Genomic DNA, 25,476 nt, shown 5'->3' on the forward strand with positions numbered 1-25,476 from the left:
CTTAAGAAACTGCTCTTTTGTAAAACACGGAAGAATGGAACAATGTCCTTGGAATTTGAGGGAAAAATTTTATTTTTTTTATTGCTAAATATACTTTTGCTTTTTTTCAACAAGCCTTTACTTTTTCACATTTCTCTTCTATCTTTCCTATAAAAACAGATAAGTAAACCAATGTATTAGAAATTATTGCTTTATCTCTACTCTTTCCCTTTCAAATCGCAATAACTGAAGAGTCTAGTCTTTTTACTCTGTGCTTATTTGAAGTTTATTGTTAAATTTTAATATCAGTCTCTACTTGAAGACATCATTTGAAATGATGTTTTGGCTCACAGCATGCCAGGACATCACCATGGGAGTTTCCAATAGTTTCATAATTATGTTACTTTGTTTCAACCCATGTTTCAGTGCCAAAGCTTTTCTGAAGCCACTTTCTAGTTCTGAAATGTTTTGATTGTCTGTCCTTTCTACTTCCATCTTGCTCCTAGCTTGCTTCAAATACCCCAGAATCCAGTGCATGTCCATTAGTCTTATATGTCAAAACCAACAAAGTTGTGTGATTAAGTTTCCAGCTTTAACTCAATAGCTGAGATTTTGCTATACAGCTCATTACAGGTGTCGTTATTCCCTAAGAGTTTGAGACTTAGCTGTTTCAAGGGAGTGACTGCCAGTTAGTGAAAATCGCACACTAGAGCTAATGACATTTCAGCATAGATTAAGCATCATGTATAAATACAGCAATTTGAACATTCTCCAGATCCTCTTGCCTAGCTTGATGAAAGCTTTGGGATGTCATTTATGATTTCCAGTATACCAGTGACCATCTTTCTTTTGATCTTTCACTCATTTCTTCATCCAACAAATATTTGTTTCCTATTTCAATTTGTATGTCAGCATGATAGATAAAGCAGAGTTTACAAGTGTAATGCACAACCTTTGACAGCAAAAAAAAACTTACAATAAAAAAATTATTGTTGCCTATGTAAAGTTTTACACACACACACAACACACAGCACTAACACACTGGGAAAAGGATAAGAAAGCATTATCCCAGAGTATTAATGGTGGCTATTTCTAGAAGCTAGGATTTCAATATCTAACCACTGCTCTGGAGGGAAATGCCCCACTTTGTAGTATTTGCTGACTTCCTAGGTGTGGATACTCACAAGCTGGTTTATTTCAAGTTACCAAAGTAATATCAACCAGCTCACAAAGTTCCTGAAAATATAACCATCAACTCTAGTAAGCTAGTAATAAGCTGGCTCCAGCACACCACTAGATTGGGCAGGCTACATTTTTTTCATTATATTTACCTTATATTCAAAATGTTCTTAATGATAACAATAGATTCAGGAATAGAAACTGGATGGCTAGGGACAGGGATGGAAGTAGATATTCTTCTCTATACCTTCTACTATACCTTTTAAATTTTGAGCTATCAGATGTATTGCTAATTCAACAGTAATCATAATTTTTAATTCTCAAGCATTTTTATGACCAAAATCAGTAAGTGGTATTTTAATGTCTCATATGAGAATAATACGTATGTGTACACATAGAACATGAAAATAACAAGTATATGCTGAAATGCCAAAAGAAGTGACACAAATGGAAAAATGCATAGAAGTCTAATGGAGGAAGAAATTAATATGAACTAGAAAGATTAGGAAGATCTTTGTGAAGATATGAGTATCTTCAAGTATCTTATACTCAAGGCTTTGAGTATAAGCAGGATTTGAAGAAGCATAAAGAAAAGAAGGCCATTACATGTAGATGATGGGCAGACAGGCCACTGAGCGTTTTCATTTTATTTATACTCCTACAGAATGATATACCTTTCCTTCATCTCTACCAGGACCAGAGCTGACATTCCCCCACAGTCTCTATCCCTTACTACAGGCTCCCTACTTAATTAGGCTTCAGAGTAGCCTGCATGATAGTGAGGTGCTCACTGAAATCAGCTCAAATGGAGATAAAATTGGAAAGGACTGACACAAAGAGGAGAGAAGCAGTCTCGCATTATCTCTAATAACACTATTAATGCTTACTGAGCATTTGGTTTGTAGCAGACACTCTGGGGTCTAACTCTCAGAGCCTAAATGCATGGAGTAATAACACAAGGTCTTGGTCTTGTGCTTTCTACTAAGCAATTCAACTGAGAGCATGTGCTCAGAGGAACCACCGTGATGCCCCCCCAAAAAGAATGGGAAATGAGCATCCTTTCATATGCAGAAGAGCTCTAACTATAGTGCATGAGGAGGGACCTGTGGACAGCTGGACCTGCAGTTAAAAGCATGGCAGATTGACCAGTCTTTTTAATAGGTATTTTCCAACATTGAACTGGTTTATAACCACTATCTTGTGGAACACATAAATTCATTCACTTATCCAGGCACACATTTTGCAAACCAGTTCATCTTAACAGATACCTCAAGCAGTTATACTGCTCAAAATCAGATATTTATCAACACCTTGTTCGGATTTTTAATGACAGATGTGAGTAATTGAGCACTCCTTTCATTTTAATTCAATGATGGAATGCTTTTTAGTAATTAAAAATTCAGTTATAAAAGGATATTTATTGGCATGGGAAAATATTCAGAATATTATGATTAATTTTTTAAGCAAGCTATAAAGTACATTATCATTCCATTTTTAAATAAAAATATTTTATCTAAACATTTTTAGAAGAAGTATTATACCTGAAAATATTAATAGGGACTATCCCTAGAAGGCAAATTATAGATGATTTCTACTGTAATTCTTTGTGATTTTTCTAATCTGCCAAATTTATTATGAGTTTTACGTGTTACATTTGAAACGTTTAATGTAATTAAAATTTCCAGACTCTCAGGCTAAAAGATGGAGGCCTCAGTGATCTATCCATCTATCTACGAAAACAGAACTCAAACTACTTCATAAGGAAAATCTTGGCTCTGCTCTTGGAAACTACCACTTCTATCCCCTATAGGTGGAGGTGGGTGCCTTCCATCCAAGCACGTCCTTGTTAGGCTCCTCAGTTTTTATAAGAGGATGTCAGCATTTCCTCCATCTCAACTACTGCTGAAAATCAGGACTCTCACTTAGCAGTCAACAAAGAATAGCTGCAATTTGGGTATTTATCAGAGAAGACAAACTCGAATTCAATGTATTTTTTTTTTAATTCAGTATTTTTCATAAGTAGAGAAGCAATTTACATGGGGTATAGCCTGAAAGACATGGTCTATCATTCTTTCCACAAGGGCGGCACTATTCACATTTTTTTAGCAGAAAGCATAGTGCCAAGTGCCTCCAAGGCTGTGTTCCTGCTCACACATCGGTGTAGAGTGCTGGAATCACTATAGATTTGCTTTTTCTGAAGTGCTTTATGGCATGATGCCACCAGTCTCACAGGAGGCGTTTGAACTTATTTCTCTAAGAAAAGTACTACATTTTACCATAAAATGCCATAGGAGAAATACGTTTCTGGCTTAGTACCAAGATTAGGTGTGTTTCTCTTGATTTTTGGTTAAGGTTATATATTTTTCTCTTTGTTCTAATTTGCATATTTCATTTTGTTATCTTGTCCTGTAGAAAACACCTTAAATTCTTTGGAAAGAAAGCAGATAACTAAATATGTATCCAGGAAATGATTAAATTAAAGAGATATGTGAGACTAAGGAAGAAAGATAACTTCAGCAACAATAACAGGAAACAAAACAATACAAACTGTAAAGATCCGTCAGCATGATAGGAAATTGGGAGATATCACAGTGTACTGGTAAAAACACCAGAACCAAGAATCGTAAGAATTGGGTTTGGGCCCTGACTCTGTTATTCACTAGCTAAGTGATGCTGTGAAAAAATGAACGCAAGAGAACTCAGTCTAAGAACCTCTCATAGACACTGAGAAGACACATAGCATAGAATATCGAGCCAACTCTAAAATTATGCTACCTGAGTTTAAACCCTACCCTTAAGCCACTTACTCTTGGGGAAACTTTGATAACTACATAGCCTCTCTAAGGCTTGTTTTTCTCATCTGTAAAATGTACAGTTATGGGACTTTTTTGTTGATGGTGGTAACTTTAAGCATTTTATATGGATTGCAGATGAGTAACCTACAGTACAGAAGAATTAAATAATTTGCACAAGGTTACAAACTCATTAAAGTAGCAGAGCTATTGGTTGCAGCGCATGCAGTCCATCTCTAAAGCTTGCACCCTTAACCACCATAGAATTCTGATAAGATGAACAAATGTGTTTAATACACTGAGCATGGTTCCCAGCACATGATAAGCCTTTAACAACAGCTTACTGACCAAATAAAAAGTGCCTTGCAAATATAAAAATTATTTTATATCATGGAAAGATATATCTCAAATATGGTATTTGTTTAGGTAAACGTTATCAAATTAATAGATGATACAAGGGTAGAATGCATAAAGAAATAAATTACAGAATTAACTTTAAATTTAATAAATATAACTAGAAAGCATGAGATGGGAGCACTAAGATTCATTTATAAATATCTACTAATTATGATGCTATTTATTAATGCCAAAAATAGAAATGAGTTAAATTTCCAAAACTAAGATGTTGTTCTAGGCTCCTATATGCTGGAACAGCTAGAAGGAAAAATCTGAGAGGATCATGTGGTGACCCACAACAAACTCTGGGATCTGTCCTGTAACTTCTTTTTGAGAAGTACTTTGAAAACTATTGCTTTCTTATTTTTTTACTTAGTTTATATGTTATACTATACAATAAAAAAGTTAAAAAAAAAATAAGATGTTGATCAAACAAAAAATGGTATATCTACACACATAAACAAAAGGACTGAATTAGAATATGACAGTATATCAGTGTAAATCTCCTCTTGGTAATATGAGTTTACATAATTTTGCCTGTTTCTTTACACTTGTCAGTTTTCCAAATGTTCTACAATGAAAATACACTGCTACAAAAATTTGAAAAAAAAAACATTATTTTTTTATTTTTTTATGTGTACTTAATGTGTAAGTAAGGCCCTGCATATAACTTCAACAAATATATTTCCTAAGAACACTAAGAAAGGATCTATCTGTCTGACAGCAAGTCATCTGTTAAAGGTCTGAGTATTTCAATTAATGTGCTTAAGGAGCTAAAACAAATTCAAACTATTTTAACACGTACTAGACAGAAAATGTGCAGATTACAACAAGTCTGTGCTGGTCAAATAGGTATGGAGTTAAATGTTCAACTCTAGGAACAAACAAAAACTTTGACCATCTGGGATGCATGTAATGAGGGTAATAGCCTAAAGAAGTGTTCACAATCAAGTCTCAAAAGGAGCAGATGGAGGGCGGTGCAACGGTGGCTCAGTGACAGAATTCTTGTCTACCATGCTGAAGACCTGGGTTCGATTCCTGGTCCCTGCCCATGTGAAAAAAGAAAAAGAAAAAAAGGAATACTGAAAAGGAGCAGATGGAGCATTCAGCACTGCTCAGCCCAGAGACAAGAGAGATAGATAAGAGATATAACAGCAGTGGACATCAGATATGTGAGGGGAATGCAATCGGGAAGAAGGCTGGGAAAGTTCCATGTCTCTATAAACAGGGCAGTGGAAGAAAGTTACAGGTCAGTAAAATCTAGTGCCAAAAATACAGGGAAGAATTTCCTAACAATTAGACAGTAATAATCGAGCTGCTCTGTGAAAGAACAATATTCTTTAATTTTTTATATTTTTGGATGCTGTATGGCAGGGTTCACATTTCATTCTTTTTCCATGTGAGTATTCCCTTATTGCAGCACTATTTCTTGAATTTTTGTTTATTTGATTTTTTTGTTTGTTTGTCTGGGATGTGCATGGGCCGGGAATCGAACCTGGTTCTCCCACACGGTAAGTGAGAATTCCACCACTGAATTACCCTTGTACCCCCAACCTTCTTTTTAATATATGTCATTCATGTTGTCTAAAAGCCAGTTAAGATGACAGAGGCACACTGCTGGAAGCAAGGAGCTCACTTGAAGACAGGCGTCTCCCTCGGCCAGAACATTCTGTGGGGAAAAGCCTTTGTGAACCTTTAGAGATCACATTTCTCCCTCTCTCATTCTGCCTCATCATGAAGGTCCCAAGCAGTTACTGGGTGAGTGTTGTTAGGATGGCATGCTCCCCTCAGACCTAGGCCAGAGACAAGTGAGGGACGGGAGAAATTATGCCAATCCTTTAGGCTGAAGACCGAGTAAGAGGAGGCCTTCAAACCCTGAAAGCATGTCAGATAGAGTGAGATTAGGAAACTTGCTCTCTAACAGACTTGCTATATTTTATTCTCCATACATATTTCTTAGTGGTTGCCCTTTAGAATTTAGTAAATATCCTCAAAGTTACAGACTATCCCACCTCTGATAAGAGAAACCAAGAAAGGAGATTTCTGCCTATACCTGAACAAATGATTAAAGCCTTAATATATGTAAAACACTTTATGTATATAAGCTCTTTAATCTTCACAACATATGACGGAGGTACTACTATTATCCCATTTCTTTTTTTTTTAGGTGCATGGTCCGGGAATCGAACCCAGGTCTCCTGTGTGGAAGACAAGCATTCTACCACTGAATCACCCGTGCACCATATCCCCATTTTTCAGATGAGGAAATTGAGGTACAGAGAAATTATGTGACCTGTTTAAGGTTCACATATAGTAAACAGTGGAGTTGAGTATTCAAAGTATGGAACTAATGGAACTTTCATTGACAGAACTGTAGTTATTCTTTCAGGAAGGAATTACTTTAAGTTATTTGGTATTATTTCATAGCAAATTATGAATATGCCAAGTGTTCATGGATGCATTTCTTCTACCCTTTCACCCCTCCTGCTCCTTACTCCCTCTAGCTTTGCTAATTGTGCTTCTGACATAAAGACAAGCTGGGATATATTAGATAGCATTTTTATTCAACACACATCCAAGAATTCAGCTGTTACTGTTGCAATCTAAGAGGTACATTGAAAAAGAACTTATCTGTCAGCAATTAAAATTATAAGGCTATTACACTCTAAACCCAGGCAATTTCCTGAAGGAAAAGAATAGAGTACTTTCATGGTAAACTACTCACAAATTAAGAAGTACGTTTGACTTTGACATTGAGGAAGATATCTCAAGAAGAATTTATTGATTAATAAACTTGTTTGAGGAACTGTGACATTTGTGTGCTCTGAGCAATCTGAAAGGTGGAGCTCCTTCTGCTTTTAGGCAGACCTATATTACTTGTGCTTGTGACTTTGCATAATGCAACAATATAATTCTCGCAGCCATTCTTGCATATGTCATATCTTTCTTTTGTTTACTTCTCTTTAATGTGCACATTTAACCACATATAATGACATTATGGGAAATTAGCCATACTTACTTAGCCATACATACCTGTGATCTAAGTGGTGAATAGATAGAATAACTCCTGAATTTAAGTGGCTCTGTTTTACAGTCACCAAAATAGTAAATTCATTTTTGTTTCTCAGCTTCTGTAAAAACTGTTCAGCTGTAGCAGAGGATGCTTTTATACTTCTGGGGGTATCTAAAAAGGGAAAAACACAAATTAAAAAGAGATCAGAATTTGGTTTTATAAAGTAATCGTTACATGTAACATCTTTCAAAAAAAACTTTATCAAGTAATAATTTATAAATACCAAGTTTCAGACTCTTCTGGTAAATTTTATTTCAACAATAATTTTTGCTACATATAACACAGGAAAGTAAAATCACATGAATTACTGAGCTTATCTTGAGTTTCAGGAATCTTTTTTCAAAAATGTCACAGAATCAAAAAGCCTTATTTGAAGAAGCACACTCCCAATTTTTCTCCTTACATACCTCTTATATCCTAGGTACCGTAACCATGTCATTTAAACAAAGAACAAAAAATATTTTGTTCTTCCCAGAGTAGAACTCAAAGAACCGCAGTTGAGCTATTAAGTTTTTTGACACCTCATGGCAGAAAACTGGATTTAAATCTATGTGCCACCTTCCACATTGATGTATTTTAGCCATAAGGCTTGCTATAAATAGATATTTTTAAAGATCACTGAAATTAGTCACTCTCAGCCTTCTGTGCAGTGGATGAAACGTTGAGATCAAATTAACTCATTGTATTTGCTAAAAGAAATAGACTTAATTCCCACTTTCTTCTCCCCATGATTAAAGAAAGCCTAGCCAAAGGTTTACCTGGGAAAAGGAGGAATTTTTACCCTACACTTCTGCATGGTTTAGCCTTGCACTCCAACCTCAGAACTCAGGACACAGGGAAATAAGGATAGAAATGAGGCTGAATATAGAGGGCAGGAGAAATCTATCATTCAAGCCATAAACTAAGTATAAGACTCTTCTGTTCAAATTATGTACAAAGGGTTGAGAGGAAACAGAACACAATTTTTGTTGTGATCAAATCATTCTCTTCTATTTTATATTTGAGCCTAGGTAAATAGTTCACAATGGGGAACTACTGGCATTTGGAGAGGGACAATCCTTCCATAGGCAGCCCTGTCCTGTGCAATGCAGAACATTTAGCACGGCTGGTCCCTTCTCAATGATTGTTCAGTGGCATCTATCCCGCCCCCACCCCCCACTCCCAATCACTGTGATAATCAGAAGTTCTCCCATGCATTTCCTGACAATTCCTGGGCAATGGTGCAGCAGAAACTGTTGAGAACCACAGCCACGGTGGTGAGACTAAGACTGTAAGATTAATCCAAAGTTCCCCATCCTTCCAGGCCCACAAATTTACAAGGAAAAAATGCAATCATCTTGGTCTGCGTTCATCAGTGAGACTGCATAAACAAATAAGAGATGGAAAAGCCCTGAAGACACTCAAAAAATAGAAGGGACAAATAATCCCAATGCAATGCAACAAATGCTATCATACAAATAGATATAAAGTATTCCTTTGATCACCAAGGGTAGGGCAGCATAGAGCACCTGGAGAAGCAGCTTATAAAACAGTATCTGATGAGGAGTTGACAAGGTAGGAAAGGAACAGAAGAGCACCCAATAATAGGAACAGTTTAGAAGAAAACAGAGTGCTGTGACATGATTGAAATATGTGATAAAGAGCCACTGCTGGTGGAGCTGAACAGGAAAGCTGGATTGGATGATGCAGAACCTTGTATGCCAATATAATAGACACCTGTTGCTTCTGACACATGATCAATTTACCCTCTTGTTAAAAACAAACAAACTACCACAGGGAAATGATCCCTCCCCACTCTCACTTTATGATTCCCTCCCTGATAGATGTGGTCATGTGACATAGGCCTGCCCAGTCAGAGTATTACCTATTGCTAGCCACGGAAATTGGTTCAGGAACAGCCAGCCACCAAATCTAGAGCAATGGAAACAGGCCCAGCATATATATTCCAAGTTGTAGGAAAAGAAACTTTTTTGTTGCTAAAAAGAAGCTTCTTCATTTCCACTGAACATTTGTAACTCACAAGCCTGGCAATAATCTGCAATTTCTGCCATGGTTAACATAATAGCGTCTCTCAGGTATCATGAGATGGATAAGATGGGTTGTGAAGTAGATTCCATACAACTCTTTCTGGGTACAAAACTTTCTGCTTCCCCATGGCAGCATAAGAATGTAAATCTTTGACAATGATTTAATCTAGTGTTAAAATTTTAATCCATTCTAATTTATACAAAAGTGAATCATGCACAAACTTCATTACTTCACTTTAATTTGATAGGCAAAAAAATTAAAATTAAACTATAAATATTTATTAGGCTCCTTCCTTTTCAAGCAGGGAGAGCTTGAGCAGCATCCTTTGTACAGCTGAACAAGATGACAGATGGGGATGCACACGAGAAAACAAAAGGAAGGACTATATTGAGTACATAAACAAGGATGGGATCCACAGTGAGACCCAAGGGTGAGACCCAGAGAGCTTGAGCTTTTATAGCCAGAGAAAAGAAATTCAGAAATGTGTTGCATCTGTCTTACAAGATGATGCTTAAAGAGGAGTTTTAGAAAGTTTTATGATTTAATAGGCATAGAAAACCTACAATAAATTTCTATATTTTCACCATTGCTTTTAGACGAAGAGTGTGGATGTTGTCTTATCAGTTTTTTTTTTTAATTTTTTTATCAATTAAAAAAATTAACAAACAGAACATTAAGAGATCATTCCATTCTACATATACAATCAGTAATTCTTAATATCATCACATAGTTGCATATTCATCATTTCTTAGAACATTTGCATCGATTTAGAAAAAGAAATAAGACAACAGAAAAAGAAATAAAACGATAACAGAGAAAAAAAGATTATACATACCATACCCCTTACCCCTCGCTTTCATTTACCACAAGCATTACAAACTAAATGTATTTTAACATTTGTTCCCCCTATTATTTATTTTTATTCCATATGTTCTACTCTTCTGTTGATAGAGTAGCTAAAAGGAGCATCAGACAAAAGGTTTTCACATTCACAGAGTCTCATTGTGAAAGCTATATCATTGTTCAATCATCATCAAGAAACATGGCTACTGGAACACAGCTCTACATTTTCAGGCAGTTCCCTCCAGCCTCTCCGCTACATCTTGAACAACAAGGTGATATCTACTTAATGCATAAGAATAACCTCTAGGGATAACTTCTCAACTCTGTTTGGAATCTCTCAGCCATTGACACTTAGTCTCATTTCACTCTTCCCCCTTTGGTCTAGAAGGTTCTCTCAATCCCTTGATGTTCATTCTCAGCTCATTCTAGGGTTTTTCTCAGCCCCTTGATGCTGAGTCTCAGCTCATTCCAAGATCTCTATCCCACGTTGCCAGGAAGGTCCACACCCCTGGGAGTCATGTCCCATGCAGAGAGGGGGAGGGTGGTGAGACTGCTCATCATGTTGGCTGGAGGGAGAGGCCACATCTGAGCAACAAAAGAGGCTCTCTTGGGGGTGACTCTTAGGCCTAAATTTTAAGTAGACTTGACCTATCCTTTGTGGGGTTAAGTTTCATATGAACAAACCCCAAGACTGACTCAGCCTATAGCTTTGGTTGTCCACACTGCTTGTGAGAATATCAAGAATTCGACTTGGGGAAGTCGAATTTCACCCCACTCTCAGCATTCCCTGAAGGGGGCTTGCAAATACTTTTCCAGTCACTGATCAAATCACTCTGGGATTCATCAGGGCATCACTCTGGACAAACCAACAAAATCTCATGTCCTACCTGAGATTCCAAGTACTTATGACATTCAATCAAACTATCTACATGAGTTATATTAGGAAATGCTCTAGTCAAAATATAAATTTTGTAACAAATAAACATTTTTGCTTTAGTCTCACACATAAGGTGACATTTTAAAGTATTAATTATCATCTATTTTCAGCACCCTGCAATAATGACATTCCTTTGTTCTTCCTCATGCAAAAACATTTTTAAAATTTGTACATTGTACATTTCACTATTATTATACACTCTAGGCATTCCTAGATTATACCATTTCAATCTTTACCATCTATCTTTCTTTCTGATTTCATTTATGTCCCCAGCCCTCCTCCCTTTATCATTCTCACATGCAGCTTCATTCAGTATTTTAACATAATTGTATTACAGTTAGGTAGTATTGTGCTGTCCATTTCTGAGTTTTTATATTCAATCCTGTTGCACTATCTGCATCCCTTCAGTTCCAATTACCCAATATCTTACCCTATTTCTATCTCCTGATGGTCTCTGTTACCAAGGAAATATTCCAAGTTTATTCACTAATGTCAGTTCATATCAGTGAGACTATACAGTATTTGTCCTTTAGTTTCTGGCTAGTCACACTCAGCATAATGTCCTTAAGGTCCATTCATGTTGTTACATACTTCATAACTTTATTCTGTCTTATAGCTGCATAATATTCCATCTTATGTAAATGTCAGTTTGTTTAGCCAACTGTCTGTTGATGGACATTTTGGCTGTTTCCATCTCTTGGTAATTGTTAATAATGCTGCTATAAACATTGGTGTGTAAATGTCCATTTGTGTCCTTGGCCTCGTGTCCTTTGAGTAGAGACAGCATATAGATGGGTCCTGTTTTTTAATTCATTCTGCCAGACTGTCTTTTGATTGGAGAGTTTAATCCATTAACATTCAGTGTTATTACTGCATGGGTAGTACTTTCTTCTACTATTTTGCCTTCTGGATTTTATGTCATATCTAATTTTCCTTCTTTTTACCTTTACTCAGTCTTCCTTTCTACACTCTTCTCCATACCTCTCTCTTCTGTCTTCATATCTGTCTCTAGTGTTCCCTTTAGTATTTCTTGCAGAGCTGGTCTCTTGGTCACAAATTCTCTCAGTAATTTTTTGTCTGAAAATGTTTTAATTTCTCCCTCATTTTTGAAGGACAATTTTGCTGGATATAGATTTCTTGGTTGGCAGTTTTTTTCTTTTAATAATTTAAATAAATTATCCCCCTGTCTTTTCGCCTCCATGGTTTCTGCTGAGAGATCTGCGCATAGTCTTATTAGGCTTCCCTTGTATGTGATGGATTGCTGTTCTCTTGCTGCTTTCAAGATCCTCTCTTTCTCTTTGACCTCTGACATTCTGATTATTAAATGTCTTGGAGTATGTCTATTTGGATCTGTTCTCTTTGGGGTACGCTGCACTTCTTGGATCTGTAATTTTAAGTCTTTATAAGAGTTGGGAAATTTTCAGTGATAATTTCTTCCATTAGTTTTTCTCCTACTTTTCCCTTCTCTTCTCCTTCTGGGACACCCACAACATGTACATTCATGCACTTCATAGTGTCTTTCAATTCCCTGAGTCCCTGCTCATATTTTTCCATTTTTTTTCCTATAGTTTCTGTTTCTTGTTGGATTTCAGATGTTCCGTCCTCCAGTTTTGAAATCCTATGTTCTGTCTCTTGAAATCTACCATTGTAGGTTTCCATTGTTTTTTTCATCTCTTCTACTGTGTCTTTCATTCCCATAAGTTCTGTGATTTGTTTTTTCAGACTTTCAGTTTCTTCTTTTTGTTCTTTCCTTGCCTTCTTTATATCCTCCCTCAATTCATTGATTTGGTTTTTGATGAGGTTTTCCATGTCTGTTCGTACGTTCTGAATTAATTGTTTCAGCTCCTGTATGTCATTTGAATTGTTGGTCTGCCTTTGACTGGGCCATATCTTCAATTTTCCTAGTGTGATTTGTTATTTTTTGCTGGCATCTAGGCATTTAATCACCCTAATTAGTTTATTCTGGAGATTGCTTTCACTTCTTCTATCTAGGGTTTTCTTGTTGGATGAATTTGTTGTCTATCTGTTCTTTGACATTCCGTTCAGCTTTATCTGGACCTTTAGCTTAAGTTTTGTTTAATAGAGGGTAATTTTTCAGTTCTTGTTTTCTTGTTTCTTGCCCTGCTTGTGTGGTGCCTTCCCCCCCACACACACTTAGGAGGGTCTACTTAGATATTATAGACCCCAGCCAGATTTCCCAGACCAAACTGGCCTCCTATCAGGAGGAAAGTCACTTGCATCGGTTTTCCCTGAGGGTGAGACCCAGCAGGTTGAAAGACTTTCCTGTGAAGTCTCTGGACTCTGTTTTTCTTATTCTGTCCTGTGTGTGGCGCTTGTCTGACTGCAGGTCCCACCAGCATAAGATGATGCGGTACCTTTAACTTTGGCAGACTCTCCCTGCTGGGGTGTGGTGGAGACAGAGGAGAGGTTGTAGGCTGCTTTTAATGGCTTCAAATTACCAAGCCCTGGTGTCTGAATTCCTTGATGGAGGGATTCCACCTGAGTTGGGCTTCACCCCTCCCCTGGGGAAGGCACAGGCTCCAGACAAACCCCCCAAAAGAGCTCACTCCTGCCTATGTCTGGGGCAGTTGCAGCCTGAAAAGTCCTGCCACTGTATCCAGAGGCAGCCACGCCCCTGTAGACACACAGCCACAAAAACCTCTGTTTCCTTCTTTTTTTTTCTCCCCTTTTTCTGTCAGTCCTGCCCCCTTGGTGCCGGGGCAGAAATGAGCAACCTCCACTTCGATCAGGTTCACCTAAGCTGGAGGCCTATTTTTAGTAGTCAGAATTTGTTAATTAGTTCCACAATTGGCGTTTGATTGTGCCCAGTCCCTGCTGCTGGTAAAGTCCTTTCCTTTCCCCTCTGGGAAGCGGCCTGTGGGGGAGGGGCACTGGCCGCCACATCTTTGGGAACTCACGGTTTTGGGGGGTGCTCACAGCCGGTCCAGCTGGTCCAGACTGGGATACGCTGTTGTCTGGTCACTGACGTGGCCCCACGAGCTGTTCTGTACTGTTCCTGGTTATTTAGTACTTGTTCTGGAGGACGAACTAAAATGCGCATGCTGTAAAGCCGCCAACTTGACCCGGAAGTCTTACCGTTTTTTTAAATGTTTTGTTTTCAGACAAAAATGACATGGAGAGATTGGCTTTAAAGGGGAAAGGAAGAAGAATGTAAAAGAATAGGAAACGAAAAGAAACCATTAAATAAATCTAATCAAATTGCATTTTGAAAACTTGATCTGGTAGCCACATGGAAGAAAGAAAACATACAGCTAGGGAGTATACGTGAGAAGCTTTGGTAATTTGGGTGATCAGTGGCTTTTATATTTCACATATCTTTAAACATCACATTTTGACACCCTTAAGCTAATTTTCCTCTGTTAAATTGATTTTCGCAGCCTTGACAAAATAAGGATTATACAGAGCTGTTGGTCCTTGCACATCGTGGCAGGCCAAGTGGACACCAAGGTAGCATGGATATTTGAATTGAGACACTTAAGAATGTCCTTAAGGTGTCCTGCAGAACAGAATCATCTTCCACCCCACGAGGTGGTTCGTGGATCCCATGGAGCCTTGGATTTGAAGCTTAACTCACTGAAGACAGGATCACTTCCCCTGTCCAATCTCTCCTCCAGGCCCATCATCTCCGTGCTTTGCTCCCTTTATGGGGGTTGGATGACTTGCAGGAAGAAGCAACTCTCCAGCACAGGCATGGCCAGTAGAAGTCCATTCAGCTCATGTTACAGCAACAAAAAAAATAATAACTTTTTTTCCAAAATAATGAGCCTAGTTCATGGCACAGAAGTTTAAAAACTGGGACTTGCATGAACTTCCCACCTATGGTGGACAGAGGAGAGGCAGGAGGGAAAAGCCCAGCCTGACTTACCAAGAGGTCAGGATGGTCTCCTCACCTGGCACCCCTGTCCAAGTAGTCCAGGGCATAGGAGAAGGTTTTTAAGCTACCTAGATGTGACAGAGAACACCTACAGGCATGATTATGTACAGCACTCTGTCAACAGAATATCATCTCCCACTCAACTTCACCCCACCCTAATAACATTTAAATCTATTTTCCCCTTACAAACATATTTTTCAGGAATTTATCATGTCTGAGTCCTGGATGGACGTGATTGGGGGCTAAACTGAGGAGCATCCGAATAAAAGGAGAGTTTGGATTCAAGAGATATTTAAAAAGAAGATATTTTAAAAACTTGATCACTGATAAAATGCATGCAAGAAATAAAAAGCAAAAAAAGAAGGAAATTGAGGATGAACCCAAAGTTTCTAGCTTGAAAGATGAGTGAAAGGAAATGCTGCAGAGACATGTTGAAGCCTGGATGGAATTTCAGTTTTAGAAATGGTAAGTTTGAGGTGGCATGGGACATGCATGTGGCAGTGTCCAGTAGGGACTGCCAATTACAGAATGTGATCTCATGAGAGTGGTCAGGGTTGGCAGTACAGGGTTAGAAGGTACCTAACCTCATAGGAGTGCTTAAGTAAATCAACAGGAGGAAGGGGAGGATGGAAGAATGGACCACAGAGACACTAACTCAGGACAAGATCTACAAGCTTATATACAAAGCTAATATTATATATATGTAAAATTCTATATATATTATGCAACTTTTATCCTTCAAAACTGTAAAGCAATACTTTTTTTCTTTCAATCCATATTTCATTTTATCCTCATGCAGGCCTAGAAAGTTGACAGGGGCAATTATTACTACTTCCTTTATCAATGAGTAAAACAAGCTAAGGAACAATCCTATGATTCACCCAAGTGGATTAGAGGTCTAATGAGGATGACAATTTCTGGTCTAGTATTCTTTACACTAAATTGCACTGCCTCCTAAACATGGCCTCATTGATCCATGCTTAACTGCCACTTACAAACAACATGTAAATAAGAGAGCGGGGCGGGCCGCGGTGGCTCAGCGGGCAAAGTGCTTGCCTGCTATGCCGGAGGACCTCGGTTCGATTCCCGGCCCCAGCCCATGTAAAAAACAAACAAACAAACAAAATACAATAAAACAAGAAAATGTTTAAAGATGTTTCCTTTCCTTCCTTCTATCCTTCCTTCCTTCTCTCTGTCTTTCCTTCCCTTCCTCCCTCTCTCTTTAAAAAAAAAAAAAAAAAAAAAAAGAGAGCACCAACAAAAAGCAATCCAGGAATAAAGTAATTATGTCAGATAACATTTTCAGTTCCTTAAGTGAATAATTTAGCAGTGATTTTAAGAAAGGTCACTTTCCCAATTTGCATTTCCATTTCTCAATCTATAAAATTAGCATTCCTGCCTTCTATTTTCATCTTAAGGATTATATAATATTCAGCAAAATATCTGAGTGCCCACTATTATTACAGTAAGAACCAAAATCAAATCAAAGAAACCACCGAGTGAGAATTAACTTTAAGATTCAAGAAATAAAACTATGATTCAGATATTTATTAAGCAACTTCTTAGCAAGGCCTCCTGTTAGGAACCAAACACAGACAAATAAGATGTAGTAGTTACAAGAACAAATTTTGAATTCAGAACTAAGGTTTCGATTCCAGCTTTGCAAATTACTAGCTGTGCCTGGCATGTAGTAAGTACCATGTGTTGACGCTTAGATTATACTTATTGTTAGTATTCAAAACAAGCAATGAGACTATGGAAGCCATTAAAATTAACAAGAGTCATAATACCTTTGTAATAGTTTTCTGAGCTTACATTCAAAGCATGCCAAACACAAAATACCAGTATCCAAGTTTTAAAAATTCACATAAACATTTTTGGCAATCAAATTATTCTTAAAATACAAGACCCCTCTCTGCTTCTAAAGAACTATGAATTATTAGTTTTTTACAAGCAAAAATCAATATAAAATTGAATTTCTTTTAAAAGCAGTCAAAGACTATTTGAATTCTCTCTTTAGAGAAAAACAGGCTAAGAAAAGAGGCCTGGAAAGGTTACTAATAAGCCCTATAGAAAGACTTATTAACACACCCATGCTGCATTGGGTCTTCTTAATTGGAGAACTGTGTGAGTTTAAAATTAAAATTCAGGTCAGTGTTTTCCATTTTTATTGAGTGTAGAGCCTAAAAAATCCCACTTAGAAACCAACTAGTGGTATTTTAAAGAAACTATTAATAAATAATAATGCAGCTCAGAATCAATCACATCAAAATATTCATTTTTAGTCATGAGGCTACCAGAATGAAGTGGTGAGTTTATATGTGGATGTATTAAAAAGTTCCAGGGATTTAAACAATATTCTGTGTATTCCCCATATACATAGTTAAGAAGAGAAAGATAAGAGAGAGAGAAAAAAAAGGTGAGGAAGAGGGGAGAAAGTTATTTCTTAAAGAGATTTAAGATGCATTTCTGCATCTTAATGCATTTCTGTATGTGTATTTACTGAAAAACAGGGTCAGTTTGGAGCTTCTTTAAGCATTTTTAGTGAGTTAGTAGTAAAAGTAATGAGAAAGGATTTGTCCATGTCCCAATAACAAAAAAATATTAAAAACTATCTCCTTCTTAGGAGTGATGCACTTAAACTGCATCACTACAATTATGAATCAAATTAATCTGTTCCCACTGGCAGTTCTCTATCCCATCTGCAGTGTGTAAAAACCTGAATTGATTTTTCCTTGTATAACCAGACTAATAAAAATACCATGTGCAAATTCAATTATAAATCTGTCTAATCTCAGATGTAGAATGTGTTGACTTAGAATGTTCCCAAGTCACCAAATTACCATCTCCTTCCAGTCTCTATGAAATTTTGTTGTCTTCCAAGTCAGGTTAGAAATACACTGTTAGAACTATTATTCTAATTACTATCTATTGTTATTACTTTTCTTTCAAAGTATCTATTCTTCTATAGTGCTAACTTCCAAGGAAAAAGAATAGACAATTTTAAACCTATTAAAATTTGATTAGCACCATATAGTTTGCAAAGCCTTTAAATATGAACAATCTGATTTAAGCCTCACAGTTACTTTGAATAAGCAGTATTACTAGTTTCATAGTAATATAAGTTGCAGATGAGGAGACAGAAGCACAAGGAAGCCAAGACTCTACCAATAATCACCCTAAGTGGCTTAAAATCACATTCTGTGAACATGTTCTATTAGGAAATATCAAAAGCAAAATGACAGGATATAGGGATGAACCCCCAAACTCAAATGGTAGAGCCAGTATCCCAACCCAGGGGAGTAGTTAACCTTAACTTTAAGTTAGTTTTTATAAAAATGTATTTGGAAAATAAAAAAAAACAATTTCCTTTTATCTTTAGGTTAGGCTTTTCAAAACAATTCACATCATGTAATCCCTCAGCTAGACACCCTAATCTATACTACAGGAATGTAAACTGCACTAGGTTTTAAAACACCAAGCTTAAAAAGTAAAGGCAATGTTTCAACTAATTCTTCTTATAAAATAATTGGGCAACTCTCCCCTATGTGGGACATGACATCCAGGGGTAGCGTGGGACATGACTCCCAGGGATGAAACCAGACCTGGTACCATGGGATCAATAATTCCATCCTGACCAAAAAGGGGAAAAGAAATATAATTAATAATCTATCAGTGGCAGAGAGAGTTCAAATAGAGTAGAACAGCTACTCTGGAGGTTGCTCTCATACAAGCTTCAGTTAGACCTTGCTACCTCTCATAACCTGCCAACCCCCAACCAGGACCATTCCAGCCAATCCTAAAGAACACCTAGGGCAATATATAAGATTCCACAAGGGTTCCAGGGACTAGAGTAACTTTCCAGAAACCCACAACCTCCAGATGGGTCCCTGGTCCAGATAAGTCCTGAAACCTAGCCCAGCCCCACTAGAACATCAGATAGTTCCATCTTCATACCCCTTTTTAGTGACACACCCTTCCAAATCAAAAATTTAGAATTCCCATAGCTCAAACACCCCTAAAGAGAGGGATGGAAAGAGCAAAGGTGATGGTGGAGTTACACAGAGAAGATAGGATTCAACAAATGAATATGAAGGCTGAATCATTAAATTGATATTTCTTTTAGTCTCCAGTATTTTAGAATAGCTAGAAGTAAAAACCTAAAATTGTGGAATTGTAACCGAAGTCAAACTCTGAACTATGTTCTACAACTAACTGTGGTGCTGTGCTTTGAAATTTATTGTTTTTGTATTTATGTTATTTTTCACAAAAAAAGAAGGAAAAAAAGTCGATTGTGATGATAAAAAAATATATTTCAGCCCTCTAGCGTCCTATATTCTAGAGCAGCTAGAAGGAAAAATATGAGAGGGTTGTCTGGTAGCCCATGACAAACTCTGGGATCTGTCCTGTTACCACCAGTTGAAGAGTGCTTTGAAAGCTATTGCTTTTTTATTTCTTTGCTTTGTATGTATGTTATACTACACAATAAAAAGTTAAAAATCAACAAAAAAAATTAATTGCATTTAAAAAATAAAGTCCAGATTCTGCCTCCTAAAAATAAATAAACAAATAATAATTGGGCAAAATGTGTGCGATCCAAACCAACATCTAGCAATGCTGCATCATCACTCATTAATATTGATATATCCTTACATTACTAGATTAAAAGAGTACATATACCCTTAGAAAGCAGAATTAGACATTCCCCTTCTAAATTCTTATTCCCATTAAACCATAAGAGGCACAAACAGCAACCTCAAAAGTTTCTTTCAAGTCTACAATTAATTATAATTTTTCAATGCATAATAAGAATATATATATATTTTCCAAAACAAGTCTGTTGGCTTAATGATATTCAATCACATAAAAATATGCTTCCATTAACATAATCAGAAATCTGAATATAAGCATTAACCAACCAAACAAATAAAAAAAGAAAAAAAATCAAACAGGTTCTATTCCAGGATCTAGCAGCTAAACTAAAATCCTAAAATCCAGCAACTAAATGCAAAGTAATATGAATCATGTGTTAGAATTTTCATTAATAAAACAGAACAAAATGTATTCAGGATGCAAAGAAGCTACAAGTAATAAAATGCCTCTTTTTTGGAGCTTAAAATAAAGGCACTAAAATTTGACATACAAGTGACTTAAGTTATGAGGATGATTCCATTTTACTTGTTTTGATTCCATGCTAACAAACAAACTTCTGATAATAATTTGGCTTCCTGGGTATATTTTCCTTCAGAAAGAGGATCACTGATCAACCAGTATGGGTATTCCAGTCTAGTTCATTGTTATAATTTTCATTGTAGATTCTAATTTAAATTGGCACTTGGTTTTGTAATCATATTAAAGATATTGACTAGTGTAAAGCCAGTCCTTCAGCGACTTAGCAGTGAAGTTACCAGTGGTTCTGATTCCAGAAGAGAGGGGAAACCAGCCAGAATGGTCTTCCTCTTTATCATCTCTATTTCTAACTGCACCACTGTTCAAGAATAAGATCAAATAAGTAGAAACAGGAATCAAATAAAAGGGATGATGATGATTGATGATAACAATGGTGATGGTGACAGTCATGATGATGATGTCATCCACACTCCTAACCCTAAAATGTCTCGTTGCATTCCTCTGTTGATCCCATCTCATTACCTGTATATAGCAGTCTCAACAACACCATGTGAACATATGTAGAGGATTTAAGACTCATTATTGTGAAAGACCTTTATTTAAACCAATCCAAATGTTGTATCAGGGTTGAACCCAGACTGAATGTTTACCATTTGCCAACGAATATCATAGGTCAATGTCTTAAATACAGAAAGAAAATTAACAAATTCATGAGTCATAATTTACAGGACATAATTCTGCCTTAATTAAAGCTATTGAAACCTTGAATAACTGAAGTATTTGAATTTCTAAAAACAAACAAAAATCGGGCATTGTTCCACAATAGATGAAAAAGCTCAACTGTACCTTCATATATTGACACAATTTATTGGTGTATGAGGTAGTCCTTAATTAAAAAAATATTTATCTTTACATTCAAGTGTATAAATGTATGAATTAGGTTTTTACTCCTCTGGTAAAATATCACATATATAGTATGTAGCAATATATTAAACATATATATAATGACTGTTTTTTTATTAATTAAAAAAATTAACTAACACAACATTTATAATGACTGTTTTTTAAGAGTTAATCTAGATGAGAATAATCATAAACTCAAAACAGAACATTCTTTAGAGTGAAAACTGAATCACAAGTTATTCTTTTATATTCTGAGTTTGATCATATATATATATGTATGAGAAGACTTCTTTCTCAGGGACTGAGAAGGAAAAGGAAAAAAGATGTCCTTTCAAAATGTTTGCCAGTTTTTTGTTTTTTTTAACATGGCTCTAATAGAATGATTAGTGTAGAAAGAAGAAAGAAAGCATAACAGGATCAAGGAGTTATTTTAACTACATATCTTTAGCATTTGATTGGTAACTATTAACTATAGGAATAAGAAAAGAATAGAGATCTACATAATATTTTACAGCTATAAAATGATAAGGTTATGAATTGTGCACCTTCAGATTGCACAAGCAGATTCTCACAGAATCTCTGCTGAATTGCCAAAGAGATCGTACATGGTGTCCCATCAATTATGCAGAGGTGAAATCAATTTTGGGAGTTTGCACTGCTTTTATCTTTATTTAATTAAAATAATGGAGTTATTTCAGAATAACAAGACACAAAAAGATAAGTTATCATGATTAAGTCCCCTATCAAAATTAGGCTAGATTTATCATCATTTTCACTGCAAGAAAGAAAAAAAGTATTAGAAAATATAAAAACTTATGATAATATCATAATCAACTTTCCAAAACAGCTTTTCAGACACTAGCCCTCATGTCTGTCCTGCCCTGATTTCCCCAGGCCCCACAACTGCCTCCCCTAAGTTTCTAAGCCAGTTATGATAATAATTCCAGAAAATCAGAAGTGGGACTTGGAGTTAAGTCTTGTTTTTCAGAGTTTCAACAAGAAAGAGCTCTGGGAATTTGGACAGCCTCTAAAATAAAACACTTCCCATACCCATCATGTTGGCCACATCTACAAAGTTGAGCTTCTGCTTCAGTTTCCCAGCCTAGAACTCTAAATTCTACCCCACACATCCATCTGCTTGGCTGAGGCTCTGCTGCTCTGTCAGAATCTTGCCAAATCTCTCTCCATGCTGCCCCACAGGAAAGGATGAAGCCTGCTAAAGGGTGTCAGAGTGCTAGACACGTCAAATGATGCCTGCCTGACTTTGAGCTTTGGGGACTTACTGAACTTGCCCCACCTATCAGATTGGATACCATCCCAACTCCTACTCACCTTCCCTACTCTGCCCCCACTTCCATCTTCCTTCCTCTTAAACATTTTTACATACCTTTAAGTTTTTCTAAACTAAATTCACTGTTTAAATGCTCCTACTAGCCCTGGGTAAACCCAAGAGATTCATTTAATACCTAAACTAATCTCTAGACTTTACCTCACTAGAAGCTATATAATTTCTAGTGCTGATTTAGCAATTCCTAAACCCTTTACATCTGATCCCACCAGTGGTCATATAATGATCATGTTTGGGAATTCAGCACTGAAATCAAGAATGATCAGTACCATGAACTATCTACCTCATTGTGACAGACACCTAATTGTCATCCAATAGCAGCCATGATCTTCCTTTTAGTAATACAACTCCCTACTTTTATCCGGGCACACTGTTGCCAGTTTAGAAACTAAATTTCCTAGTCTCCTTTGTAGCTATATAGTACCCATTTAGATGTGAGCAGATGTGATATGTTACAATCCAGATTATATAATTTAAAAGGAAGCTGATTGTCTTCCACTATCCTTTCCCTCAGACTGAAATAGGAATGTGTCAGACTGGAATAGGAACGTGATGGAAGTAAGTCAACTTCTTCAGTGAAGGAAGGAAGGAGCTAGAAGACAGAAGAAAATCTGGGTCCTTGAAAAAGCTCATTAGGCAGTGTTACCCATTTGCCCTGGACCACCTGTCTACCTCTAAACTATTACCTGAGAAAGAACTAAACTTCCCTTGTTAAAGGAACTTAGCCTATTACTTAACTAGTATGCTCCCGAAATCTCCTATGATTTATTTAGATATTCCCCCGGAATGTCATTCTTTAGAACAAGGGTCAGCAAATATTTTTTGTATAGGGCCAGAGAGTATATATTTTAGGTTTGCAGACTACATATATCTGATGCATGTTCTTTAAAAGAAAAATCCTTTAAAAATTTTAGAACCACTCTCAACTCAAGGAAGCATACAAAAACAGGTCCTGAATTTGGTTTGTCAGACTGTAGTTTGCCAACCCCTAGAAGAAAAAAAACATAACTTCCCCTAGATAAAGAGTAATTATTTTATATCTTTAATGGGCTATGTTTATGTCTATAAGGGAAGACCAAAATAAACAAGTACAAAACAATATGACAAAAGAATCAGAGTAAATACTACTCTGGGGATGGAAGTAGGAAAAGAAGTAGGCGAATGATTCCTGTTAACATGGTGTTTCTATATGTATATTTTTAATATATCTGATCTTGCCTCAGTGTGTGATAAGTTTTCTGAGTGCAGGGAGCAATTCAGTAATTCTTTGTGAGGCATGGTGGTCTACATTGAAAACAAGCAGTAAGTGGAAACAATTGTTCTGTTCATTGATGACTTTTTCACTGTTCTTAGACATGAGTAGAGATTACAGATTTCTTTTGTAACTCAAATAACTAAGTAAAGATTATAGATTTATTTTGCTTTAAAATATTTATTGGCATTGCAACCTATTATAATATGATTGTATTATGATTGAAAAATGAGAAAAGGTTATACTTCCAACAAACTAAACATACAAAAAAATACATACAAAAAAATTTACAAGGGTATTTTCGCATTGTTATGTATTAAGGCCTAGCAGGAGTCTGAAGGAAAGTTCTTTTAAACAAAAAGACTCTCTCTTTTCCCTTGGGAATATATGAACTGCCAATTCTGGCTGGGGATACCAGAATTATTAGGAGAACTTAGTCCTTTGTATCATTTTGAGATGAGCATGTTCCTACAAAACAAATAGTAGAGGGCCTTAAGGACAGGTACAGAACTTTTCCCTAGGAGGATTACAGTGTGGTTTTAGATTTTTTTTAAGAAATAATATAAATTTCTGTTATATCAAAAAAAAATTCAAATCAAATGGTCAGAGACACATTTCCAAGCCAAATTAATCTTCGGAATTGCTGTTCACAGTTCCACGATCAGTTTTTGGTGTAGTTGTAAATTGACCTACAGAAAATGTTTAGAACCCATAAGAATAAATATTCTTGATTTTTTTCCCTGTTTACATTTAAGATTAAATTTAAAAAAAAACAGTTCAGGCAAAAATTGGGGTAGTCATAGGGTAGTGTATGGATTATTTCCTCACCACATTGTATAAAAGAGAATAGAACTGGGCATTAAAATAATCTTGGAATTTACACTGCAGTCAGGATTTAACATCTCATATCTCACTTTTTTTATTCACTTCATGATCGCCCACAGACGTGACTGTTTACTAATACTCACTATTTTTCAGCGCAGCACTTTGTGCTCTTTGTTTCTTGTCTAATTGCTTTTTATGACAGTCTTACATCCTCAGAAAGACTGATTTTAATCTCCTTGAGGGCAAGAACCCACTCAAGCAACCACCAAAGACAAATATAGCCCAAGAAAGACAGAAAGTGTTCAATCCCCATTGAATAAAGTTGAATTAATCTTTCTTTTCAAGGTTTGGAAGATAAAACAACATGCCTTCCTTGGTTGTGGAAGGATGAGTTACTCCCCTCCCGGCCGAATTCCCCAATGAAGCAAGGTTTACAACCTTGAACTTGCTGCACAGCTGTAGGCAATACCTGATAATTTCACATGCAAACACAATTTATCCTGCACAGAAGTTTATGGAGAGGTCCTGGGGCATGGCCCACACTAATTACCAGGTCTAACCATCTCATTAATCCAGGGAAGGAAAATTCTTAGGATTTAAAATTCTATTGAAACCATAATATCTGAGTTTAAACAAGCTGCTTTTTTTTTCATCCCAGCCTTTCCTATTTGGATGTTATTCCAAACCATATATTTCTTTCCCTTTGTTTCATATTCCACTTGTCCAAAATCATTTTCTTTCTAGCATCTGGAAGATTAAAACAGACATCTGTAACTTAATAGCACATTTAAATACAGTCCTAAATAACAGATAGGTATATAGGTATGTGAAATGTATATTTCCATTTCTAATTTAGGAAATTAGGCCTAAAATGTCAACATTACATTTCATATTTA

General features: G+C 36.4%; 1 protein-coding gene across 5 annotated transcripts in view; it reads right to left on the reverse strand.

The window, feature by feature from the left end:
• The window catches only part of NELL2 (neural EGFL like 2), a 531,530-nt gene that overhangs the window by 365,698 nt on the left and 140,356 nt on the right, over positions 1–25,476 (reverse strand). For all 5 annotated transcript variants that reach the window (XM_077170643.1, XM_077170642.1, XM_077170644.1 and 2 more), the window contains one exon: positions 7,380–7,530. In XM_077170643.1, the coding sequence (XP_077026758.1) occupies positions 7,380–7,530 (151 nt within the window). The remainder of the gene's footprint in view (positions 1–7,379; positions 7,531–25,476) is intronic.

This window comes from Tamandua tetradactyla, chromosome 7 (genome assembly GCF_023851605.1).
Source record: "Tamandua tetradactyla isolate mTamTet1 chromosome 7, mTamTet1.pri, whole genome shotgun sequence".
NCBI lineage: Eukaryota > Metazoa > Chordata > Mammalia > Pilosa > Myrmecophagidae > Tamandua > Tamandua tetradactyla.